At 38.2% G+C, this 20,943-nt stretch overlaps 2 protein-coding genes across 4 annotated transcripts; one reads left to right on the top strand and one right to left on the bottom strand.

The window, feature by feature from the left end:
- The first annotated feature begins 1,503 nt into the window (after nt 1–1,503).
- LOC148721168 (histamine H2 receptor-like) lies at nt 1,504–4,105 on the top strand. The gene is made up of 2 exons (XM_088739294.1): nt 1,504–1,835; nt 2,253–4,105. Exons 1-2 carry the CDS (start codon nt 1,818–1,820, stop codon nt 3,276–3,278), a joined length of 1,044 nt encoding a protein of 347 aa, XP_088595420.1. The 5' UTR covers nt 1,504–1,817; the 3' UTR covers nt 3,279–4,105.
- LOC111336372 (transient receptor potential cation channel subfamily A member 1-like) lies at nt 3,258–20,921 on the bottom strand. Of its 3 annotated transcripts, none has more exons than XM_088739285.1 (31): nt 20,705–20,921; nt 19,893–19,951; nt 19,111–19,583; nt 18,323–18,594; nt 17,833–17,923; nt 17,522–17,697; nt 17,202–17,312; nt 16,807–16,906; nt 16,406–16,503; nt 14,869–15,164; nt 14,051–14,099; nt 13,642–13,830; nt 13,467–13,553; nt 13,179–13,264; nt 12,916–13,074; nt 12,239–12,353; nt 11,953–12,122; nt 11,042–11,126; nt 10,768–10,824; nt 10,604–10,681; nt 9,702–9,772; nt 9,428–9,563; nt 9,083–9,169; nt 8,292–8,467; nt 7,897–7,957; nt 7,724–7,789; nt 6,829–7,008; nt 6,316–6,384; nt 5,827–5,937; nt 4,941–5,056; nt 3,258–4,018 (listed from the first exon to the last, which is right to left on the bottom strand). In XM_088739285.1, the coding sequence occupies exons 3-31, from the start codon at nt 19,124–19,126 to the stop codon at nt 3,895–3,897; spliced, it is 3,432 nt and encodes a 1,143-aa protein (XP_088595411.1). In that variant the 5' UTR covers nt 19,127–19,583; nt 19,893–19,951; nt 20,705–20,921; the 3' UTR covers nt 3,258–3,894. The 3 variants fall into 3 exon arrangements, with proteins under 3 accessions (XP_088595411.1, XP_088595412.1, XP_088595410.1); XM_088739286.1 differs by lacking the exon at nt 19,111–19,583 and having other exon boundaries at nt 14,869–15,005; nt 15,117–15,164; XM_088739284.1 differs by lacking the exon at nt 19,111–19,583.
- Nucleotides 20,922–20,943: the final 22 nt, after the last annotated feature.

Genomic DNA, 20,943 nt, shown 5'->3' with positions numbered 1-20,943 from the left:
CTTTAGTAGGTTTAAAGCCAAAATATGACTCTGTAAACCTTTACGAATTAATCTACTAAGCAATTATGGGGTATAAATTATACTGACATCATAATAGCGAGAGTTTGTAAGGACTGATTGCTGTTGTGATAAGTTTGGTTTTGGTCCTTGATTGAAAATGAATTAACAAATAGATTCCAAGTTGGGTCTGTTCATTGATAGATTACAGATGACGACAACTTGTAACTTGCACTTTTTTTCCATATCTTGACCTCATCCGTAATCTTACAAAAAAGACCCGCGGTAAAATAGAGTCTACTTGTTAATTTCATATTTCATATCAAGGACCAAAAGCAAACCCTATTACTGTACAATCACGGCAACGGGGGTCTATTTGTTTTACATGATAAAAAAAAAGTAAAATGTTGTTAATGATGACGTAAACCATAGATCTGTCCTCAATCAGATCAGAACCAATCAAAATGCATATGTAACTCAGCCCATCACTTAAAGACTGACAAGTAACCACTCCCGAAGCCATTCTTTTTTTTTTTTTCAGTTTTTTCATTATTTCATAGTACAACGAAATAGGTGGATTCGTGCTGACGTCATTGTTTACATTTTTGCTTATTTGCATACGGCTTTGCGTAAAGAAGGAAGCATGTTAGATACAAATTGACTTCAGGCAGCTAAAGAGCTAGACAACCTCAGTACATGGTGAAATTTTTAGCTCTTTGGGTGTAATGCTCAAGGAGAAATAGTCCATCAAAAACTGCAAAATTTCTGGGTGGCAAAAGCGCTAATGAGCTCATACATTCTATGTCAAATTTTGAGTTTTTAAACCCGTGTTGCACAAAAAGTATTCAATGCATCAGGCTCGTATTCATTGGCCGAGTTAATCGTACTTTGACCTTTCGATATTCAGAACTGATTTATTTTTGGCTCCATCAGAAACTGAATTGCTTATGCTAATGAGGCAAATATTGTAAACAAGGATTCCCCTATACTCCGTTCAATACTCTTACATTTTAGAATAAAATTCATCCGAATGTATTTAATAGAGAATTTAAATCGAACTACCAAAGACAGAAAAAAAAGAGAAGCAAAAAGGGGAATATAATGTATTCTTTTTTAAGCTTAAATATAGTATTTCAATTCAAAAAACCCCTTATCTTGTTTGAACCTTGATTGTGAAATAGTCTTAAAATTAGAGCGTTTTAGAAACACGTCTCTCTCTAAAAGGTTAAGTTAAAATAATAAAAGAAATCGAACTTTTAATTTACATTTAAATTGTTCATCTTCATTACTCAGTGAAATCACTTATTTTTCGTGACTTTTTCACTTGATAAGTTTAGTTGCCAGCTGGTTCGTATGAATGTTGTGTTTTTCATTTCCGATAATTATTTTTCCTGAAAAGGGGAGACAACAGCCGGGAAAAAACAATTACTCGAATTAATTATTTACTTTTGGTCGAAATGCTTAACTCTTTCAAATTCAAATTCCAACTGAGTTTATTTGAACTGAAAAGTAAACTTAGTTGTTATTGACTTTCGGCACACCACTGATATTCTTTACCAAGAAGATAAACAGTGGGTCGACAGGAATCATCTTTTCGTAACTTTTTATCTCAGTCGTACACACGGAAACATATCAGTTAAAAACCACTCAGGCACAAACGTTTCCCATTCCATTTAGTTTCTACCAAGCGTTTTTTTGCGCATCCAGCCTCTTAAAGGTTTCCCTATTTAATTAAATTCTGGCGGAGTGTCGGAGACTACAGAAGAAACTATAAATATTCTGCTGGGAAACATTTGTTCAAAGCCTAAGAACCCTTGTAAATGGCAGGAACCAACGAGGTAAGGATCTGAGTTTCCTCTCAGTCCACCTTTTTCAGTTGATAGCGCAGTTTTATTAGATATTGCATTTTCTATTTCCATTGTTCTTTTTTTTCTTATCGCCGCTTTAGAAAAAGAAAACTCTTTTTCCAAGCCTCTTCTCTTCTATTTGAAAATTATGAAGACGTTAAATCCGAAATCTGTTGTTCACCAGAGCAAATAATGAAGCTTTTGTTTGCTTTACTTTGTCAAACTGTTATAGCTGTTGAACTGTCAGGTCGGACCTTTGTTCTTTACTGCATCAACTTTTGTCTTCACTTTCTCTCCTAAGGGGTTTTTTAGCGGTTACAATTTACAAATTTAAGTAAAAGAAATAATCATCGTGTGTAGTTATCTCTCTGAATTTTAAAATTTCCTCCTTTTTTATTTTCTTGCAAGAGTCAAACGAGCCACACTTGTAGCAGTCAAGTAAACCATACATCCGGGAGTTTGAAAAGCACTGTGTCTAACAGATCTTATTCTCGTACTGATGGCCTGTCACAAATACATATTTCTGTGTTTCTATGTTTGGCATTCCTTGGGCTGCTGATTGTACTCGCAAACTCCATGGTAATCTTCCTCTATAAAAGAAAGACGTTTTTAAAAACCAAAACGAACCTTTGTCTGGTTTGTTTGGCTTTTTCTGACATGCTCGCTGGCTCAGTTGCCATCCCCATGGTGATATCGTGCAATATGGTGGATGAGACGGTAACAAAGATGAAAATATGTACCGCTATGGACTTATCGTCCAGGTTTATATCCATTTCTGCCGTATTGCATCTGCTTTTGGTGACTATCGAGAGATATTGCATGATAATTTACGCCATTCATTATCCATTCATTATCACCAAGTTTAGGTTGATAAGTGTTCTTATATTTTTATGGTTTTTCTCGCTGGGAGCCTCGCTCATTCAACTGACTTGGATTCCTCTGGATTTCGGCCCGAGCAATGATTTCATTCAAAGTTTAGATACTATATATTCATTAACTGTGTTTTTTGGAATCGTTGTTCCAAGTTTGCTGATAATAGGCGTGGCTCTCACCTGCATTTTCTTAGTTTTGCGGCGTCAATTGATTTCTATTAAGGCAGTAGACAGTTACAAAACAAGAGCTTATCGCAGAAAAGTGATCCCTCTGGAAGGGAAAGCAGTAATTATATTTGGAATGATGATTTTAACTTTCATAATATGCTGGTTTCCGTATTTTCTTGACGGCTTGATCCAAGATTTGAAACTTAAAGTTCTTCACCTGCCACACTGGGCACGAGTTTTACTCATGTTTCTTCGATTTGGTTCATCAGTTTTGAATCCGATTCTTTACACTTTCTTCAAAGAAGATTTTAAGAGAGCTTTGAAGGCTTCTGTAGGCTTTGCCGGCTCACGCCACCGAACCCATTTAACAACATTTGATTTTACACCAGTTTAATGAGCAAAAGAACTTTGTTTTAAATCAGTCCGTCCACATTGGGATTTAAGATGTACACTACAACTTAAACTTGGTCAGATACGTAACAAACTTGAGACCCTTAGATAATCAGCGATTAAAAGCAATACAACTATTGAAACATCCAACATAACTTGTGACGAGCACTTTTAGTTCCAACGAGTCTGAGCATGCTGACCAAACTGGTCCATGTAAAAAGAGAGTTTCATTCGTGTTTCGTAAGAACTTATGGTTCAATCCACTCAGCTTGGTTCTGCCGGTTATGTTTAATAATCCTTCATATATGGTATTCAGCCCGATGGCGATGGGTACGTGTCTGTCCCTAATCTTAAACAAAGCGAGTGAGATCTACTTTTACACAGTGGAAAATTAAACTTGTGAACAGACGACGTCACTATCCACCCATGGATTCAGCTTTCTCAGTGTAACCCAAACAGAAATAACCTGGTATGGAAGGAAATTTTTTGCGGTAAATCGTTTATAAAAACTTAATCAGACTTTTCCTTTATTCAAATGCCGAGCAGTGGCTGGCTCGGTTCATGTTAGACCGGCTCTTCACTCAGAACAACATCTATCGTCAGTCAAGCCTGTAATTATTTCACTGGAGTCCAAACCAGTTCATAATTCTGCGCCTAGTACCTTCTTCGTTACCTCTCAGCCGACGATTCACCTCATTCAGAACTTGTAAGTGTTCGCTAAGAATTCTTTCCATCTCTTTTGATCTAAATAAAAGTAATAGACGAGATAGACATAAAAAGGTAAATTGATAAACAGAAAATGAATACAGCAATAAATATATGATTGAATGAGTTAGAGGAGAAATGAGAGAGTGAATGAATGAATGAGAGAGTGAATGAATGAATGAGAGAGTGAATGAATGAATGAGAGAATGAATGAATGAATGAGAGAGTGAATGAATGAATGAGAGAGTGAATGAATGAATGAGAGAGTGAATGAATGAATGAGAGAGTGAATGAATGAATGAGAGAGTGAATGAATGAATGAGAGAGTGAATGAAGGAAAGTCATCCCCACAGTAGTATGACATAAATTATAATTTTAACAAAACGATTTTTTTAAGTTATTTCGTTACGAGACACATGCAGGGATTGAATTGGGTGCATCAATTACATTTGGGCAAATAAACCATTATAGATGATTCCCCTCTCAATAATTTCTTCAAGGTTATTACTTGGTTTCAATTCAGCAAAACATGGGAAAAAAGTGGCACACGAGATGTGGCCAAGTGTGTCTCTGATGTTCTCAGTGAGAGCCACATACTGACTATACCTAGTTCCGTGTTCATCAACTATACTATCCGGCTAAGACAAGGCCACAGACTGACCACACCTAGTTCCATGTTCATCAACTATACTATCCAGCTAAGACAAGGCCACAGACTGACCACACCCAGTTCCTTGTTCATCAACTATACTATCCAGCTAAGACAAGGCCACAGACTGACCACACCTAGTTCCTTCTTCATCAACTATCCAGCTAAGACAAGGCCACAGACTCACCACACCTAGTTCCTTGTTCATCAACTTTACCATCCAACTAAAATAGATCCACAGACTGACCATACCTGATTTCTAGTTCAGCAACTTTATCATTCAGCTAAGATAAAGCCACAGACTAACCATACCTGATTTCTAGTTCATCAACTTTATCATTCAGCTGAGATAAAGTCACAGATACGTGGTCACCCTGATCATATTCATTTCCCTGGACTCGGCCCAAATCACAGAAGAGCATCCACATCTAAAAATAACATCAAGTCTATCATTATATCATTAAAACATGAGGCACTTTTGAATGTGCTCGTGCACGATGCAAAACGTGTCCTTTTTCATTCACAACACTGATAAAATATCGGGACCTAAACGATCCATTAAGAGTACCGATCACTTCACGTGCACCTCTGCCAATGTAATCTATTACATAACTTGCACTTATTGCAAAAAGATATACATCGGCGAAACAGGCAGAAGACTAGGTGACCGATTCCGAGAACACCTTCGAGACGTGGAAAGGAATGACAAGGACACATCGAAACCAGTCGCTAGACATTTTAATTTACCTAATCATTCTAGGCAACACATGGCAATGTGCGGTCTTTCCTTGCACTTAGGTGGCACGGAAAGCCGTAATAATCTTGAACAAAAGCTCATCTTTCAAACCGGCAGTCTAAATCCCACAGGGATCAACGAACGCTTTTCATTCCACTAGTTTATTCATGTTTTTCTCCTTGCCATGCTCCCACCAATAACGTAGCTCCATTTTCTGCCTTTAAAAGCACACACAACGCACAATTCCTCTATTCGCTCCGACGAAGGGCTAACGCTCGAAACGTCAGCTTTTGTAATCATTACGGTGGCTAATTTACCATTTCAACTTTGTTGATATATCCATTTTATATCATTAAAACAAGTACATATCTAAATTCCTTTAACTCATCAGTTAAGATAATGATTAATAATCTGATAGCTTTGACCTTCCAAGTCAGATAAGTAACACTCTCTTATTATCACCTTTGTCCAAATTGTCTTTGGGTGATTTGGATACTCGGTGTGTTCTTTGACCGTCAGACGGCGTAAAAGCCATTTTGGGAGGGATTCTTCCAACTCTAGAAGAAGTTCGACCTGAAATTAAGACAATTCTTATAGTTCGCGGCTGATTTCTGTCATAGTAAGATATTTTTCAAAGAGTATAATATCACGGACCCGCTTGGGTTTCCGTATATATTAGAGATGGATTACTCGTAGAATCATATTTCGAATCAAAACTGTCGTCTCCTGTCCGGTCAAACTTCGCCATTTGTTGTCCTCTTACCTTTTGAACCTATCAATAATTCAAACCGATCTCCTTTGCCCTAAAAGCTTCGAAAAATCTACTTTCTATTGCAGAACTCGCATCTGAGTTCGTTTCTAAAAGTAATTTGTCCATTTTTTTATCTGTTCGGTAAATCATGACTTTGCGACTGTCACTTAATCACAAAGAAAAAGAGAAAGAAGACGTACCTGGACTCGATAACGATCCATAACAGCATTCCTCTGAATGTTATCAATGTCACCAACAGCAAGGCCAATCTGAAGAAATTTTTGAATTCCTCACTCTTAAGAGGTTCACAATACAGTTATTCGCTATTACAGGATTTATGTAGTCTTGTGACGGAACATTTTCCGCCCGTTGTCCGGCTGCGTAGACTTAAATTCTTCATGCATATTTCTATATGATTATTTTTGTCATGGCTCAAGTACTTTACAGAAGGCTTTTACAAGAACAACAGTGTCTTATGTTGCATAACTGGAAGGCGTTATTAAGATAGCAAAGTCTTCCGTCAGGGTAACTAAATTCACTTTACTCTTCCCTTCAGTTAAAAATGGGTTGCGTGACTCGCAAAATATCAACTGAGAGGAAGTATCTAATTTCGTCTATTTTTTTGAAATATTTTTAGAAAATCACATTTGATACGTATACTGTTTAAAAGGAGCTTTCAGGAATAACATGGATACAAGTTTAAAGTTCCATACCAACATGTTCATCAAAATGATCGGCATAACGAGCGCAAAAAGAATGAATATTCCAAAGTTAAGGACTGGAACTTCAACGTTAACATCTTTCATGTAGGTATTTTCAAAGTTCAGCTCTCCAAGTGTCATAATGAAAGTCTTCATCAGCGACTTGAGAAGAGATCCGAAGGAATTAGGACACTAGGGAAAAATTAAGTGTAAAAAATTAATTGGTTAGGGAAATATTTACGAACGAGCTTGAAGGATATAGAGTGGATTAATTGTTTATTGAAAGCCACTCAGTAGAATTGGCTGGAGGTAGGTCACTGAGCATTCTTAGGTACGCCCGCAAGGTATTAAAAAAAAAACTTCGTGACGCTCTCCACCAGTTTGCAGGTGCAGTTGGGGCCCTACTGATTTTGTGAATAGGGTGTCAGTCTCCACATATCTACCTCAACGTTTTACATATTTTTAACAAAAATAACTATGGAATTCTTTATTTTCTGTCAAAGCAGGCTCACAGTGACTGAGTTTCTCAGTTCGCAGTAAATTAAAGCCAACGTATTCCGACTCACAATTTTTAAGCTGTTCACTTTTCGCTGAAGGTAAGCAAAGGACTGCATGATGCTGCCAATGTAAGTTTTAACTGTTTTCTTTGAAACTGGTTTCAAATTCTGTGGTTTTGTAGCTTGATTTCTCCTTCAGAGTCGGTTATCGGGTGACTCAGTGTTTATCGGAGTTTTGCAGTTGTAAGGTTTAAAACCAAGGATTTATTTCCATTACGAGCTTTTGAACGAACGTAATACAAACTTTCGCATTGGAATTCTCAGTATCTGTCTCTTTTTTTTTAATTAACCGTACCCCGCAATAAGGTAATGGATACTGAGAGAAAATAAAAGAACTTAAATGTACGTACATTGCCCATGAGAATGTAGAATGAAACTCCGAACGCCAAAATAAAGAGGATAAACAGAATGATAACCTGAAAAAAATGGATGGAGTGTAATGAGAAATCACTTTACAGACTAGACTTCAAATTGCAATAAAAGGTAACGTTTCTCAGTCTAAAATTGCTGCTTAACAGTTTACCTTGAGTAAAGTTTGTATCATAGTCATCAGCATAACCACAAACCTACCATACGTTGACAATCTGAAAGAAGAAAAAATTTAAAAGGAAAAATTTACGCGAGTCTGGTTTAGTTGATTTCTTTCTCACTTCACCCTCTTTTAATCTCAGATAATATTTACACAATATCTGCGTTCGAAATCTCTGTTCAAAGACCAGCATGCAGCTGGGTATCACGTGGTATACTGAGTTATTTCAATTATTATTTGCTTTGATCATCCTCTACGTCTTGAGTCAAAAATCCAGTCGTAGCCTGATCGTTTAAGTTTTTAAAAAATAAATAAAGACAAATACTGGCTCGGTTTTGAAGATCGTTACGCACTACACTAGTTGATCTATCACAGTTGTAACCGCTGACCTTCGGAGGTATAGTACCAAATTAAGCCAACCAAGAAACAGACTTAAGGCTGCTGCTTTCATCTGAAGAGGCGTCTTACACAAACAGCCAGGATCTTTAGAGATCAGGTAAAACAGGGCTAACAGGTTTATAGACCAATCCATATAGCTGGAGGCATCCCAGAAATATTTCAGTCGCTAGTTATGGAATGAAAAGGAGAAAACGGAATAGTTATTCCCTGATTTTCATTACTCTTCAGGCTGATATCTAATGCTATAGCATTGGATGTTAAAGCACTCCAAATCTTGTTTCGGCCGACAAATATAAAGTGTGGGTATACCATGAGCGACCAAATGATTGATTAACTGACAAACTGACTGACTGACAGACTGAATGACTGATTGACTGATTGACTGACTGAGTGGCTGGCTGCATGGCCGCATGACTAGCTGGCTGACTGATTGAAAGACTGACAGACTGACACGGACTGACTGACTGACTGACTGACTGGCTGTCTGTCTGACTGACTGACTGTCTGACTGACGGGCTGACGGACTGACGGACTGACGGACTGACTGTCTGCCTGACTGGCTGTCTGTCTGACTGACTGACTGACTGACACGGACTGACCGACCGACCGACTGACTGACTGGCTGTCTGTCTGACTGACTGACTAACTGACTGTCTGACTGACGGGCTGACGGGCTGACGGACTGACTGACTGACTGACTGACTGACTGACTGTCTGACTGACTGACTGACTGACTGACTGACTTATTGACAAATTCTGTCATGTTAGTTGCTATTCTCACCAGTCTGTACAACTGCAGGAGCTCTTTGATTATCGAGAACAAGCTAAACGCCATTAAAATGGTCACAGCAAAATATGTGTCATTTCTCTTAAAAGAAAAGAATAGATAAGTGTTATTGGCCACCAGGGCTTTTTATTCAGCCAAACGGAGACGATGTGAGGTTACTTATAAAGATTTTTTACTTGATAACGCTTAAAGTGCTACTGCATGCTATACCACGTTCAGAGATCATTGCGTTTAATGCACCTTAATAACATTGCTTTAAAAAATTTGCTCTCTGTTATATAAAGTCGTCGAGATCGCAACTATTTGAACCTTCAAAAAGAAGCTGCAAAGCTTGATCACCTGGTTTTTGCATTCCACATCACAAGTGTTTCCCTTCGATTCACCTTCACTTTTTACCGCAAAATATGTCAGTACAAGTAAGAACAAAAGAAACATGAAGAAATTCAGCATGAACGTGATCCAACCAAACTTCTTCCTGCAAAAACACGTAGATTTCCGCCACCGATTTAGTGTCATTAAATTCGTTAACAAATATTTCTAGCACTCATAACAGTTTTTCATCAGTCATCTGATAAGCATAAAGGATGGGATGAAGATTTTGAGTCATTCTCACCACTTGAGGCTCATTAAACTGTAACAAACCGGATGACCGATACATTCCTCTCTTTTGTATTTCACCATCGCCTGAAACGAATCAAAAACCAGCAAGATGCTGTCAAACTTACCCTTACGATTTTGCAACTATTATAAAAGCTAAACAAAATGTGTTTTTCTTTCTTTTTTTTTTTTTCTCATTCAACGGTCATTAGGATATAACCGTCGTCGAAAACTCTCGTCTTTCATCTTTTTCCTTAACAGTATCGGTGACTTTATTGACAGTTTTCATGGTTTAGCAGGAATTGTTATTCCTTGTTGGTTTTTTTGTTCTTAATATAAGTGTTATTTGGTGATTAAAGGATAAACCGAAATGGGATTATCATGATAGAAGCAAACTTCCCATTGTTCTAGTAGAACCACAATTTATTTTCTGAGATTAGAACAACAAACCTGAAATTGTACAAATAAAGAAATAAAGCCTCGATGAGGATTTTCTTTTAATAGCTTGTCTCATTGTCAAAGGAAAATCATGGTGTCTGTATCAACTTTGCAGAAGATAGATTTTTTTCGGGGGAACACAGACAGATTTCCTTGGATCATGACTGTTTTATATGTATAAAAGCTGATAGTTTCAAAAGAAACTGTTTGGGGCTGCGTCGGTGGGAGTAACGAAATAATTTGGATATATCAACAAAGTTGAAATGGTAAATTGGCCACCGTAACGATTACAAAAGCTGACGTTTCGAGCGTTTGCCCTTCGTCGGAGCGAGAAACGTCAGCTTTTGTAATCGTTACGGTGGCCAATTTACCATTTCAACTTTGTTGATATATCCAAATTATTTTGTTTTATATGTAGTTTACCGACGACAGTGTAAGACAGAATTATTGTACTGGAAGAACGCAGAATAATCTTCTCACCCTCAACTGGTTCAGGGAATGTTTTGTTTTATCCCCATTAGCATCCATTCCTTGGATTAATCTTAAGTCATAAGTTACCTGAAAGAACGGGATGAAATACTATTCTTTAATACCTTTACAAACTGCAACGGTAAAATTCATCGTAAACTTTCGCCACCCTTTACCTTGTAATTGTAATCTGTAACCTGGCCTTCTTCCTCGATACAGTGATCTAAAAGACACTGTTCACAAAGACAAGTCAGCAATGATTGTTCAGTCAAGAGGTTCTGTTGTCACTGAAAGGGACTTGAGTCGTACATGGACATGTATTTCTATCTTTGACTGAGCTGATTTTTTGGCGATGTTAATTAAAACTAAAAAAACCGCTTATTCACTTGTGACAGAAATAGATTGTAGACATGTAACACTACACCATTAATATGTTCGTTCAAAACGGACCTTAACTACTCTGGGCATTTTCTGTACCAGCTGTTCTATTTGAGACTGTCTGTCGCTTATAGTGGAGTGAAGAGCTTCCTTCCATCTGCACCACAAAAATGGAAAAGAAAAGAGTTACAAGAAACAGATCTTAGTCCAAAACAGCAGCAAATTCATAATTTATTATATATATATATATATACATTTAACAATTACTCGCCGAAGGCGAGGTGAATTTCGCTGAATAATCCCCGAGACGAAGTCGAGGGGATTATTCGACAATGTTCACCGAACCTGAGGCGAATAATTGTTTTAGTATAATTTCAGTGCTGAACAACAGAGAAACTTCTAAAATCATAACATTTTAGGTACATGTATTAACATTTTATTTTAACATTTTATACAAACCGCGTGGAGCGGTTTATATAGCATCATATAAGGAACCGCTCGAACAATCAGATTGCTGGAAACTCTTTGCTCAGCTCTGAAATTATACTAAATATATATATAACAGAATTAACGGAAAACTTCTCAAATAGCCTGATAATAATAAATAGTATACATGGATAAAACACATAACATGATGATATTGGTGGAAACAAAATTAGGCAAAATCAAAAGACACTAACACGCCAGGAATAAACTCGAAGTCGCTTACTTGCCTGGTTATGAGATCACGTTACTCGACACTGTCATGTGACATGATATCACGTAGAATGACTTGTCATGAGAAGCCATGCGGTGGAATGACATGACATGACATGACATAACGAAATAACATGACTTGACTTGCTATGAGATAATGTTATTAAAAACTGTCGCGTGACATGATACAACATAGAATGACTTGTCAAGAGGAGTCGTGCCGTGGTATGACATGACGTGACATAACGAGGCGTAAACAGATATAAGACAACACAAAGTGACGTTACCTCTGATGCCCTATCATCACCATGGCGACGTTCTCCCTGCCGTGATCAATAGCCAGGTCTAGAGCGTTCTTATTTCGCACGTTACACATAAAGAATAGCTCTTCAATGGACATCAGGTACTGTATTATGTGTGCGTGCCCGGCTATGGCGGTTAGATGTATAGCTGTATTCTGTGAGAGCGAATTCAAGGAAAGATCAATTACGAAACATATATCCTAGTACTATTAGGTAGATAGCTTATGTACTTAATTAGCGGACATGATTTTGTTGCAAAATTTCACAAGACCTCATTTCGGTCCCAGGAGTTAAGACAGTCCGGGTGAAACTTGATGACAAGCTCAACGCATCTCAGTGAGCCTTGTGAAGCAGCCAGGTGAAGTGGTGTCCGTTGATTGATGTCCCTGTTAAAAGAAACATAAAACTAAAAGATAATTTGTCATTTTTTCCTCTGTAATGTATTTCAGCCCATCACTTTAATCACGTTGACTTTCCTGGTCATTCTTTTAAGAACTTGTTCGTTTTATTTAACAAATGGTAAACACCACAGCGTACACTATTGAGTACGGTGTGGTGTTTACCATTTGTTTTATAACATAACATTGATACATTGTAGCTAAAGAGTTCCCTTTTATTTAACAAATCTTACGTGACCAGAAAAAACAAGCGCGCGCGGGAAAATAGTCTTTGCATTTGCTCACGTCAGCAGCGTACACCCATGGGCAAATGGGGGACGCTAAATTGACCAATCAGAGCGCGCGCTTTACTTTGGTTATGTTATAAAACTTTTTCTTTACTGAGGAAACACTGACAGGCACAACTTCTAAAGGCCCTTGTTGTAGGTAGGTGAGGTTACCAAGCAGGAGACAGGTATGGACCAATCGAAGACACCTAATCTTACATTTTGTAGCAAAACTACAAACAACGAGAGAATTAAAAATTTCTTTCTTAGACTCAGTTTCCTACCCTTGTATTGTAGAGTCTGCTACCAGGACAGCGGTAACAGCATGATGTCCTTCCATGCAGGCCAGATGTAAAGCGGTTCTCTTCTGGTTGTTTTCAGCATTGATGAGGCGTTCGTTTCTGTTTTCTAACAACTTCTCGGTTATGTCAGAAAATCCATGCCTAAAATAACTTGAATAGTTTAAGTATCCACTTTGAAGACTTAACTGAAGCAGAATTTTTCTTAACACTAAACAGTTCAGCACAGGCATTAGAAAATTATCCACCTTGCAGCCAAATGCAGTGCTGTGTCCAGTGAGTCAGATACGACCTCTGTTACCGCTGTGTCGTAGGAAATAAGCAGAGAGACATCCTGCATAGAAATAGAGTTAAATGTTTTTTTCACGTGATCTACTTATTTAAGTGTTACCGCTGTTATAGGTATTTTTTTAATCCATGTTCGACTTCTCTAAACTTACATGACAATATGAATGACTTCATAGCTCAAGAAGGGATCAAAAATTGGTGCAAACGAAGAAAAGAGGTATTCTTGTCAAGGAAAAACCAACACATACCTGAAGGCTTCCAGTCTGAACTGCATAATGAATCGGGGCAAATCCGTGGACATCTTTCTCTTTTAGAAGCTGTTTTGAGAAAGGCGCCTGTCAAAAGAATATCTCCACTTTATTATTTGTCAATGTAAGCATGGTCATCTCCATCTCGAAAGATAATTAAGACGATGATATTCACCTTCAAGAGAGCCTCCAGAGTCTTGTTGTGACCGATGGCGAGATGTAACACCGAACGAAGATTACAATCCTTTACAGCGACGTCAGCAGAAAAATCCAACAAAACTTTGACAGTTTCCTGTCCACCCACAGCCGAAGCTAACAACAAGGGTGTCCTGCATTTTGCATCTCGGGGATTTACTGGATAATTCTGGGAGTCAATTTATAAAAAATGATTGGACACAGTTTTAGTAATTTCTCTTCCTGGAGGCACCAAAAAAACAGAATCACGAGAGTTTGAACTAAATTGAGACGTTCAAGGCCTCACTAAAATACAGAAGATTGTAGAGACTGGACCAACCGATCTATGAACCAACGGGCGGACTGACTCGCAAAACTAGCAATTAACCGACTAAGCCCTGAAAAGGTACCTTTTCCAGGAGGAACTTTACGACTGTCGCTTGATTATTCCCAGCAGCCCTGAAAGAGAGCGAGACATTAATTAATTGTTGACACCTCACTCAGCCGCGGCAAATAAATTTCATATTTCTAGCATTCTTAAGTAACCTTCTCGGTAAAATTATGTATTCAATAACCTTTAGATTCGATTTTGTTTAATGTGCGATACGTTTTTTGCGAAGTGACCAATTTCTTGAGTAAGGTTGCATGAACAACATTAACCGAGAGGCCTACAAACTACCCGGTTACAAACTTTTCGCATCAAGTGAAGTGACGTCAAGCACTCTTTGATCTTACCTTGAGCTCATTAATTAGGTGAGAAATAATTATACTAATATGATACTAATATGATGTTTATTCAAACCTTTTGCAGAGAGCTGAATTACAGGTTTGTTACAATGAGATGTTGTTAAGGTTGAGAACAGACGTCGGCATTTTCTCAGGCGCCTCTGGCAGTCTATATCGTTCTCACCTTCCCACCCATCCCACCCCAGGGGAGGACATCCATCACACAGTGATCTCGTGTGTGGGAAATTAACGTCCCCTATCCCAACCCTGCAGGAGACGGGACCTCCATTTATTCGTCCCTATCCGAGAAGACTAGAATATATAACCATTTCTTGATGTTATAGACAGGTAGCAAATTCTTCTCAATTATTTTAAGACCTTGAGGGTTGGTCTGGCCGGGGCTCGAACCCTCGACCTCCCATATAACAGTCCCGCGCACTATCCATTGGGCTAACTGGGTGGTGGTGTTATAGGAAACACTTCCCCAATAGAGAAAACTGACCTGTGCAGTGGAGACATTCCTTGATTGTCCGCAGGAACACAGCCCAAAGCCTCCTTGTCGTATTCATAAAAACGTTTTACCATATCCAGGTTCCCCAGAGCACATGCGCAATGAAATGGGGTACTACCATCTTTCTTCTGAAATACGTCATTTGCAAAATGTAGGAGAGGTTTGAATTTCATAATTAAAATAAAATGTGAAATCACTGGTTGGAATGCAAGTAAGCATCTTATTAAGAAGTCACTTACCCGTGTCACGTCCACTTTAGCTCCGTATGACAGACATAAGTCTACAGACTAATCATCAGTTTACTAGTCAGACTACGTGTGTTATCACAACTGCTGAGTAATTATCTAACATTTTACTAATTAAGTAGTCTAGGTAATTTAAGCGCTGATGAAAATAGGAATGTTGATATCGGCGCTATATAAGTTTTATTATTATCATTACTATTATTATTATTATTATTATCATCATTATTATTATTATTATCATTATTATTATTATTATTATTATTACATGCACGTATAGTTCATTATAGGTCACCGCCCCCCCTCCTTCCCGCAATTCATAAAATTTTCCTGGAAAGGTCACCACTTATGCTGTTGGGTGGAGAGGGGCACCGGGAAAATAGTATCCTCCCAAAGAGCACAACAACGTGACACCAAATGGATGAAATCTTGTCATTTCGACCCTGAGTAATCTCGCACACTGATCTTTCCGCCGCCGCTTGTTAGGCTTAGCTACAAGCTGTTCGGCAACTTTTCAGCAACTTTGGGCTTTTTGAGGTTTTTTGAAGCCACTTTCTTCACGTTTTGAGCCACATTGGTCAGTTTTAGATAGACATTTATTCAATTTATTCTAAAACACAATAATTAGGGTCCCCCCATGGGTTGATTTTTGTGATGCCTTATCACGAAGTCAGCGGTATCACGTTGCACGTTTTTCAAGATGGCGGACAACTACAGTGACTATTTGTTGATCAAGTGAAATGGAAAGAACCTCAGATATTATCATTGGACTTTGACAAATAAATTTTTGATAAGAAGCAATATGCGAATGTGTAATCTTTAACACCCAAAAAAGGTACGAAAAGCAGAAAAATTTTGGCAACTTTTTGGAAATTCAGCAACTTTTCGGAAAAAAATAGCAACTTTTTGGCAACTTTGACACTTTTATCGGCAACTTTTTTGGGATTCATCGGCAACTTGGGGCTAGGCCTACCGCTTGTCGTGCCGAATAAGTTGATACTGTGGAAAATTCATAAAACTGCACACATGGAAGTTTCTGGTGTGGTTACTTTCGATCTGATAACTTGAAGAGTACGATTTTGCGGCGTTTTCTGAAGTACCGATACAACGGTGTTGGTTGACCTATACTCAGGTTTGCATTTCCATACCAGCTCTATGATAGGAAAAGCCAAAACGGTATCAAAGATTGTCTTTTTCTCACTAAGTTTATTTTTACCACTAGGGTAATAACTTAGGTGTTAATCATTATTTATTTAGTTTCTTGAGCAAAGAGGCAACAATACAACCTGGAAAACCGAGCTTTCTACGGCAAGATGGAGAAGACTGTTTCCGCCATCATCCACATCGTAGATAAACGAGTCCAGTCTAATGTTACGTTCATTAACTGTAAATGATAAACAAAACTTTCTTGTCATTCTGAATTTAACCTCAGTGGCCATTAACTTGAGTAAACAGCGTCCTGAGACGGCAACTTCATCATATGCTGATAGATTCACATAGACTACCTTCAAACTTCATTTTGTATCAGTTTAACTCTAAAGGGATGACGGGTACTTTTCATGACCATTTAAGCCCGGGCTCGAAGAATGGCGCTGTTTAGAATAATTACTGTAGCATTTATTGTAGATTCAAAGGCCCATTTAAAATAGGAAAAAACGGACGTAGCATAAACACTAAATGTTCTTACCGAGATTAAAGAGGCAAGCAGCAGCATCCTTAGAGCCTTTCAACACAGCCAGTGTCAGAGCGTTACCATGGTTACAGTCTAGCTGTGCTCCATGATCAGCCTGGAAAGATAAAACATGAGTTATATCGATATTATTACATTATTATTCATCGTTAGCTGCATAGATATAGGCACCAATTTTTCAATCAATCAGAAGTTAAGTTAAAACCTGATCTGTTCAATTAATCACTCTTATGAGGCAATTTTTTTGTTTGCCCTTTGAATTCTCACTGGCCTCCTGCAATATTTTCCTCAGTTCTGATTGGCTATGCGCGCCGTAGATTGGCTAACATGTCCTGGTCATCAGTTACTTCGGTCATAGGTTAGAGCATGTCATCCTTGAACTTTTTACTCACCAGTAGTCTGCACAATTTTGCTTTGTCTGACTGAGCTGCAAGCTGCAATGGAGAAAGACCACCACTGCCAATCTTGTTCACGTCGATTTGGGAACCGGAATGAAGCAACAGCTGAAGAGAAACACAACACAACTGCTAGTACATGGATGCAACTATAATGCCCTAAGTTGCTTGTACAGCGTGTGCAAGAGCAAAATTTGTCAAGTAATGCAAGAATTTTTTCTTTCACCATCTTGTTCCCAAGTAAAGAACTGTTGACGCTCTTGACTAGGTAATATATTAGATGGTATGTCATTGCTGCTAAGTGATCTTAAACAAACCTTTATTAAGTCTTCGTTGCCAGTTTGTATGGCGGAGTGCAATATTGTGTTCCCCATGTTGTCTTCACTTGTGGTTTCGGCTCCCATTTGGATCAGCAGCTGTACGACAGCGAGGCTGCCAGCCAGTGCCCCGCACATCAGAGGAGTGTTACCATGGTGATCCGGCTTATGGATATCTGTTGTGTTCAAAACCACTATAAACAAACGTTTCGCTGAACAGGTTTCTCGGTTTTTATAGAGCTCTTAACTGCATCCCTTTTAACCAAGGCATTCGTACAATCTACAGTACAACAGACAAGCTGCAATCTTACCAACGCCATTGTTGATCAATCTTTGTACTTCTCTGAGATCACCAGCGAGGGCTGCTAAGTGAATAGACTTGCCAACTGTAAAATTGCGGTACTGAAATAAGATCAACATCGCTCAAGTAAGGCCTCAAGGGTATCACATGAAATTTAGTACGTGGAATAACCATGCAATGATTTTGTTTTTTGTAAACAAACACAATGGCTTCCCGTAATTTAGTCTTACAAAGCAAGTAGTTCACTCCCGTCAAAGCTTATTTCGGTTTGCGTAGGAAACTTTTCTGTCACCGTCAGCATTTCTTCAGGCTCCCCAAGTGGACACAGGAATTGTAAGAGGCGCGATTCCCCTGCCTTGCCTCAGAACACGTCACTGATAACCCAACACTGAGCCTCAACTCTGACTTGTCAATGTCCAGGCGTGAACTTCTGCGTTATCGTGTCCCCAAACTAAGGAGAGAGAAATATTTCTAAAAATCAAGAGCAGTCGCAAACTTACGATCTTGCGATAAGTGTCTCCCAAACTGGATTGTCGATTGTTAGTTGTAGTTTTTGAGGCAGACAGTCCTGCTGCGTCCAGATTCTGGCTTCCGGACCTTGAGAAGATGCTCCCCAAAAATTCTGTATCAGAATCCAAGGATCCTTCCTCTGATGACATAAATGTCATACGCCATCTTGGAAATGTTGGGCTCTCTAGCCCACTTCCATGCCTCGGAACATCTGAATTCCTCGTCAATTCATTTTTCTGTGTTGCCTCCTGGGGTTCATCTTCTAATTAAGAAAGAAGTTATGAGTGGCAATTAGATGGCTTATGTCCTCTCGTTAACAGCCCCTAGTTTAACTGTAGTTAAACGAGTTAGAACAGTGCGTGAAAGTCAAGAAAAAATTTTTTAAAAAGATGTTGCAAATGCATACAAGCTAACTAATCTAGGAAAATAATTTCAAGTAGCACATTTTGTAGCGAATTAATTGCAGTTTAAGCCTACGCACACACACCAAAAAACATTTAGTGAGCAAATCTTCAAGGAAGATTAAAGTCATTATTCGTACAAAGACTAAAAAAAAAAAAGGTTAATTCGATTGGTTCGTACACTCTGTAAGTAAAAAAAGAAAACATTTTATCGCAAAGTAGAATGTCAGAAATCAGAATTTGATGATTTGAATTTTGGTGACTTTTGCCATGAGTACTTTTTCTTTGATCTGTTTATCAAGTCTTGAGTTTGTTTCTATTCTTGAAACGGCCGATGGCGCTCGTTATTGATTCTGCAAACATCAACTCATCTCCACCTGTTTGGATTAACATAAATAAAAGGATGATGTGCTTTAACGCGTCACTGTTAAAAGAGAAAATGAAATAAAACTCTCTCGATATTGAACCATAAAACCATATGTAAAATTAAAATACTGATTAAAATGGTAAGTAACGATGAGATCGTAAAGGTTGAAACAAATTTGCCTAAGGTGAAATTTCTCCATCTACAGTTGTTCTGTTTATGTGTTCAGGGTTTTGTGAATTTAAAATGAAATTCTGCATTTACGAGGAGCCTGGAAAGACTTAAAAGAGGACAGGTCTATCCGCAACCGGTTCATTAGAGGCATTCTATTTCTCCGTTTTTGGTTAACATATCAAAAGCAACTTTGTTCACTCGGTAAAAGGAAAATCACCCGCTAGCTTATCGATCATAATATCATGACTTTCTATCGGTGCGTATCTTTTTGCGCAACTGGCCACGGAACTGTTCTTGCTATCTTATCCGTCCCTAAAAATATTAATAATAAAGTATAAATTTTTTTTTCCCAATTAATTTGGATAAACGTGTTATGGAAATGTAGGCCCCCCTACCAATTTTTTATCTGGGACTTAAAGGCATTTTTGCAAACCATTGATGAATTCAAATCGTCAGAAAAATATCTATATTTTCGCGTGTTAGGTAGTCCCATAGAGGAAAAAAGTGAAAAAATTGTTTGTCTAAAGCATTCGGCATTACAGTTAAGCACCAGTAGCTAAACGTGGTGAGATTTAGTGGTGGACATAAGCAGTAATGAAAAAACCGTTTTATGCAACAAACCTTTTGATAACAGACCCCCTAATGCTTTTAAGCTGAAGCTCATCTTGCATCAGTCGCTGCTAAAATGAGCAACGAAAGTCATATATGAGAACTAGTATGGCTTGAGGAACATGTTTTTAATAGGTGAAATTACTGTAGCTGTCACTTTCATGGCAGTAATGTTTTTAATTTGATGACTGACGAACGAATCACTAAGGAAGATGCTGGAACTAAGGGCAATTAAGGAAGCTTCCATTTGGATCATGATACCTATTGTGGAAAACCTGGCATTAAGGTGAATTTAATTCTGACATCCATTAGAGAAGTTATGTTGTTTTTGGTCGCCCACCTACAATTTCTACGTGATACGAACTTACTTCTTTGCATGTTTTATACAAATGTTTTAAAATAACAAAATAGTGCCCATATGTTCACATAAATGCTTTCTGTGTAAGATAAGCCATAAACAAAACCTCATGACCACACATATTCCTCGTTGCAGGGGATGGCGAATAACTGAATTTATTGACTTGGTTTACAAAAAAGAAATAAGAGCGATATAGATAATCGTTATTTTTCTTTCCTTATTGAGCCAAAAATTTTTCTGGTCTTTCTTATGTTAAGCACACAGATGTTCTGAATTTTTATCGAAGTTTTTGTGGGCGTCACGATTTTAATTATAGCAGTAGATGATAAATGAAGTCTGTTTATCACAAGTTTCAAGTTTTTCTTGAGCTTTTGCTGATGTAGGGAGTGGGAAAACTCCAGACGAAGAAGGAAGCCTTGTAAATGGAGGCTCCAGAATTGGGACTAAAGCGACAGTTGTAACTTACAGGGAGGTGGTTTCTTTCGAAAAGAACACTGACAACAATATCAATGTCAATGCTAGCTAGTCCAATGTGGCTGTAAATGGCAAGTAAGTTCAACCACAGATTGGAGCTATGTTAGCGAAAATAGATCTTCCTTTCCAAGAAATGCTGAAAACTAAGCCAGGGAGCATCTCACCAGCCACGAACAGCTGTTTACTCTCTTACGGTCTTGTTAGCGACAAGATGAGGCTGCGCGAGGAATA

Source organism: Stylophora pistillata, chromosome 11 (genome assembly GCF_964205215.1).
Source record: "Stylophora pistillata chromosome 11, jaStyPist1.2, whole genome shotgun sequence".
NCBI lineage: Eukaryota > Metazoa > Cnidaria > Anthozoa > Scleractinia > Pocilloporidae > Stylophora > Stylophora pistillata.
The sequence above is the reverse complement of the archived record's forward strand: the minus strand, read 5'-3'. Positions and strand labels throughout refer to the sequence as shown.

What these genes read in the sequence shown, in the direction of transcription:
- LOC111336372 (XM_088739284.1), bottom strand. Translation starts at nt 19,935, where the DNA reads ATGAGCTTCAGCTTAAAAGCATTAGGGGGTCTGTTATCAAAAG. An exon ending in CAAAATTGTGCAGACTACTG is followed by an intron (nt 16,907 to 17,201) that starts GTGAGTAAAAAG and finishes TTATCTTTCCAG; the next exon opens with GCTGATCATGGAGCACAGCT. An exon ending in GCAGACTCTACAATACAAGG is followed by an intron (nt 12,354 to 12,915) that starts GTAGGAAACTGA and finishes TTCTTTTAACAG; the next exon opens with GGACATCAATCAACGGACAC.